General features: G+C 29.0%; 1 protein-coding gene across 1 annotated transcript; it reads right to left on the bottom strand.

The window, feature by feature from the left end:
* Positions 1-1,335: 1,335 nt before the first annotated feature.
* LOC105119353 (LRR receptor-like serine/threonine-protein kinase ERECTA) lies at positions 1,336-2,976 on the bottom strand. Its single transcript, XM_011017483.1, has one exon. The coding sequence runs from the start codon at positions 2,800-2,802 to the stop codon at positions 1,468-1,470; it is 1,335 nt and encodes a 444-aa protein (XP_011015785.1). The 5' UTR covers positions 2,803-2,976; the 3' UTR covers positions 1,336-1,467.
* Between the last annotated feature and the right edge of the window lie 2,704 nt (positions 2,977-5,680).

The following is a 5,680-nucleotide window of genomic DNA, read 5'->3' as shown; positions in this document are numbered from 1 at the left end:
AAAAATTAATTAATTATACATAATGATTTAAAACAGAAAAATATAAATTAAAATAATAAGAATTAAGATTGAAATACAAAATAAATTTGATCTTTGACTAAAGGGTCAAATTGAAAAGAAAATTTAATTTGATAAAAAATACTAAAAACAAAATCAAACGAATGATAATCAAAATTGAAATAAGAAATATGACCAAATTTTTTATTGAAGTGTGAAATTTTAAAAAAAAATCAATTTAATAAAAGATAAAAAAAATCAAAACAATGGAGATGAAATTAGAAAAAATAATATATTACAAATTGAGATTGAGGATGAAATTAAAAATAAATAAAATTGTTATAAAAGAATTAAGAAGAAAAATAAAAAATAAAAAAAATAAATTGAAATTAAAATATCAACGACAATAAAGATCAAACTATAATCTCCAGGGAACAAGAAAAAAAAAACTTCATCATGACACGTATGATATTAACAGGAAAAGAATGCAGTGACGCTTTTAATAGCATGGTAAAAAAACATTTCTAATTGTTAGGGGCTCCATATGTATTGATGCATGTACCATGCGTTCCTATATGAACGGTTTGAGACCATGTTTGTTAAGTAAAACAAAATAACTAATATCTCCAACCATTTTTAATTATCAAAAAATTAGAAAATGTTGATAAAATATTAGAAAATGTTGATAAAATATTTAATCATTTTTAATTATTAAAAAATTAGAAAATATTGATAAAATATTTAATTAATATATAGTGAATATTTCATCAGTATTTTTTAATGTCAATGAATGATGGAATATCATTATCGCAAACTTGCTATAAAAGCTTTCTATTCCATCGATAATAGAAAGAATATTTTATTAATATTTTTATTAGTATTTTTATTTATTTAATTTTGTATTTTATAGTTTCCAAGTTAATAATTGCTAATAATAAATTCATAACCACTGCGGAAAAACAGTTCTTAAAATTAAAAAAACCAACAAGTATACAACAATGAATTCCATACAATATACACACATATTACACTAAAATAATTCAACGAAAAAAGATAACATTATCAAAGAAAAAGAATTACATGGAGAATTTTCTTAAAATGAATTTTATCGAATAAAAATGTTCGGTATATTGTATTTAAAAGTTGAGCCATTAAGATATCTACAAGAAACCATTGAACACAATTCAAAAATTAAAATACACTATCAAAAACACGAGCGGTAAACACCTGTTCCTGGTTGGCCAATTTTCTAACGATGTCACAGACATAAACATCGATGTCGGAGGGCCAAAGTTACTTAATCATTACTAATCATAAACATAAAAATAAACATAAACATTGGGGCAAAATAACACACTAATCATTACTCTTTTCGCAAACAGAACCCAACATAAAAAGATTAACTCTAAAAAAACCAAATTAAAACAAGAATTGAATTAAGAAAAGAAGAAAGGTTTAACAACACACTAATTAAAATAGCATTCGGTGCATTACATGAAAAACCAGAGCAGCAAACAGGAAGAATAATTTGGATAATCCATGAGCTGCAGCTTGAGATTTCTTGATCGGAGAACCAGTGCCGCAGACACCAACTCCACTGCCACTCTTGACATTATTATATGCTTCAGATGGACTCAAACAAAGACCCGGGTTGCCACTTAGGTCCAAATTCCTTCCTAATCTCTTCAAGAAGCTTGCATTGAAAGGGATAACACCTCCCAACAAGTTTCCACTAAGATTCAAGTGGTATATGCGAGAGAGGCTGCTGAATCCTTCTGGGATTTTACCGGTTAATCGGTTGTTTTGCAGAGACAATGTGCTTAGATTGACAAGCTGTGAAAAGCTTGGTGGTATAGTTCCTGAGTAGCATGAGTTGGCGAGCCTCAGCTCTTGCAGTTTCACCAGTTTACCAAACTCTGCCGGCAAAGGTATATACATTGGATTATCATCCATGATGAAGTACTGCAAACTTTGCAACTTCAGAATTCCTTTTGGAATACTTCCCCTCAATTTGTTGTTACTCAAAGCCATGAAAGTCAATAAAGTGAGCTTTTCTATGCTGTAAGGAATGGTACCAATGAATGAATTTGAACTCAAATCAAGTTTTTGAAGCATACCCAAGCGGCCAATGGTGCCAGGAATTGGTCCAGTAATTGAATTGTAGCTCAAATCAAGGCCTTGAAGGTTGTTGAGATTCCCCAACTGGATCGGTACAGGACCCGTAAGCATGTTGTAGCTCAGATCGTGGACTAACGAGTTCAAGCTAAAAATCCCAACTGGAATACGCCCAGAAAGGCGATTTTGTGACAATGTAAGAATCTCTAAAGACTTTAGGGAGGAAATTTGTGGTGGGATCGGACCAACAAGTGCAGGGTTTGATCTAAGACTGAGTTGTTGAAGTGAAGAATCGAAGAAGGCTCCTCTATTTGGTGAAGCAGAGAGCGTGGTTTTAGTGTGAGTGAAGCACTGAAAGAAAAAAACAGATTGGAGATGAGGAAGATCAAAGATTTCGTAAGGAAATGCAGCTGTGTTCTTGCAAGTTGGGTTTGGACGAGTACCAAAATCAAGCCTGGAGACATGAAGGTGGTTATCTTGTCCTAGTTTGCATTCAATTCCAAGCCAGGTTGAGCCAGGATTACAAGGGTTGGGATAAGAGATTCTCCATTTTTCATCCGAGGAAATGGATTCCATGATCTTGAAAATGGTCTCAACCTCAGAGGGAAGCATGTTCTTCGCATGGGAGGAGCACACAGAGAGGATGGAAGCAAGAAAGAGGAGAAGCAGAGTGGAGGGAGCGCAGCACATTGTGGAGGAGAGTTGAAGCAGCGGTTTGGGTGGTTTTACAAGTAACAAGTTTCATTGATGTGTGAGTGAGAATTCAAATCAAGAGTTTGTTTTTACTTAGCGACTCGTTCAAACTGTACTGGACAAAAATGAAGCTTTGAAAAGGAATTCTGCAAATTAATTCAAACAATGAGAGACGGAGAAAGAGTTGATAGATTTTGATGTGATTGATAAGATGGGTGGGGTTGTGACTACACGGGGAGGGTCATGGCATTTGAGTGAGTGAGAATTTGACGCCATGGTAGGGCCGTAAGAGGGCATGTCTCCCTTTCTCAGACAATGTGCCGTGATAGAATTTGTCGAAAATTTTAAAACACTATTCTTCCTTCATCGGTTAACTTCCTCGAACACTAGAAATAATGCAAGTGCGAATGAAGTGGACGAGGGTTTAATTATATTTTTTAAGGAGGAAGGGTTGAATTAAAAGATAGAAAATTGAAATGAAAATCTTGGATAATATAAAGGATGGGTTAAAACTTTATTGATAGATTTTTTTTTTATTTTTTATGTTTTTAGATATTAAATAATGAGCCCTTTAAATTTTAAAAAAATACATTTTAATAACTAATTTTATTTTTTTAATTATTTTTTGCTAGAGGGTAATGAAAGAGAAAAAAAGTCGTTGGATTCTAACTTAGAAAAAAAAAAGTAACCATTAAAAAAGATTTCAAACCCTAAAATAGTTGATTTTTATGTTAAAAAATTTCACATAATAAAGAGAGTTGCATTTAGGGGCTTTTTTTTTTTTACCTTGAAAACACCTAAAAAATATATCTAAGATCTAAAAGAATTTTTGTTTTAGATAGATTTCGAGCGGTTTATTGGGTTATTGGTGGCCATGGATTTACTTAATAATGTCTCTAGGGTTTTTTCTAGGTATTTCAAATAAAAAATAGGTTGAAATGAATTTTTAAATAAAAAATCTTGTTTTTCCAACCACCACAGCTGTCTAATTCTAGATTGTTAAGGTGACACAACATCTAATGATATAGGCAACACACCATTTTTTTTATATATATATATATAGATATATTTGGGTGGATGATGTCATATACCCCATTAAACTTTTTTTTAATAAATAAAGGCTATTGTTTGGGCCTAGTTTTATAGGTTCGCGTACAAGCTATTATTTTATTGAGTCAGGCTTGCCAAGCCTCGTAGTGCATGATCTAATTTTTTTTTTAGTTTTTTTAAATAATACAATATTTGAGTGCTTTTTTAAAATAAATTTTAAGTTTATATTTTAATTATATTGTGATTATTTTTAAATGATATTAAGTGTGTTTAACTTTTAAAGAGGTAAGTATGATTCATCAGTGATTTTTTTAATTTTATATGGATTAAATTGTTTTTTAATATTGATTTTTAATATTGATTTTTTTTTTTATGATTTCTCATATCTGCAGCCTTGTATTGATTTTTTTAATTATTATTTAATAAATTTTATGTGTGTGTTAATTTCTATTACAAATTTAATGTATTTTTCTATTACAAATTTATTTTGATAAAAAAAGTTCGTTAAACATAATCAAGTAAATTATTTGTATTGCAATATTAGATATTTTGATCTTGATTTTTCACTTGGTTTTCTTAATTTTATTTTGATTATTATTGATGATTGTTTTCTCATTGCTTTACATAATGATTATTGATTTGTTTAAGTAGATATGTATATAAATGTTTTGATTTATATTTGAGAGTTTTTTTAGTGTAAAAGAACATGTTGAAAAATTTTGTATATTCATTTTTTTGTTATGTTTTGATGCTTAAGATTTGATGGTTATTCTTATTTTTTTTCTTTGAATCTTTAATGAAAGTTTCATTGTTTTTAGTTTTACTCCTATAATATATATTTTTTTTGTCTTGATTTTTGTCCTTTTGTTAATGTTTTTATTCTTTTCAAATTAATCTCAAATCTCAAATTTGTTGTTTCCTTTTGATTTATTTTTTATTGCAATTTTAACACATTATTTTTATTGTGTTTTTTTATTTTGGATTTCTTTTGTATTTTTTTTGTGATTTAAACCTTTATGATTTTTTCATGTATAGTGCTTTCGATTTTATAACCCTTGTCAATACACGATGTCGCGTGACGACTCCATTTTTGTTATTTAACAAAAAGATTACTCGATTGGAGAAAATAAAGATTTTATTAGAGTTGTCATCTAGTAATTTGAGGGAACTAGAAATCCCAAATTAGACACTGGTCTTAGAGATTCAGGTACTGGGTTAGTTATGATTAAGAAAAAAGTATACACTACCCTTAAAATATCATTTCAAGAGAAAGGTTACCCTTACTTATGTGTTTTTTATTTGATTCAAATGCTATTATATTTTGAGTTTATTTACAATTTATTTTAAAAATTAGTTAACATCAGTCCCTAAAAATAGGATACATGTCAAAAAATAGCATCAATCCCTAAAAATAAGAGACTTGTCTAAAACGTTGATGTTTAACCATAAAGAGAAGAGTTACGTCCGAGTTACCAAAAGGAGAAATAATGGATATAATCCATATTTAGTATTTCAACTTTTAACATCAATTCTTTTCTGTAAAAAAAAGACATGTTGACAAATAATGTTCAATAGGAGACACGTAAACAAAACAAAAAAAAAATGATATAAAAATAGGAGGCTTATTTAAAATGTTGATGTTTAACTCTAAAAAAAAAAGAAGTTGCGTCTGAGTTACCAAAAAGAAATAATGGACATAATCCATATTTTATATTTAAATTTTTGATATTGGTCATTTTTTGTAAAAAAATAAAGAAGATATGTTGACAAACAATGTTCATTAAAAAACAAATGTTAGTATTATTAAGAATTTGGCATAACCATA

The sequence above is a fragment of the Populus euphratica genome, unplaced genomic scaffold (genome assembly GCF_000495115.2).
Source record: "Populus euphratica unplaced genomic scaffold, PopEup_1.0 scaffold2805.1, whole genome shotgun sequence".
Lineage (NCBI taxonomy): Eukaryota > Viridiplantae > Streptophyta > Magnoliopsida > Malpighiales > Salicaceae > Populus > Populus euphratica.
The sequence above is the reverse complement of the archived record's forward strand: the minus strand, read 5'-3'. Positions and strand labels throughout refer to the sequence as shown.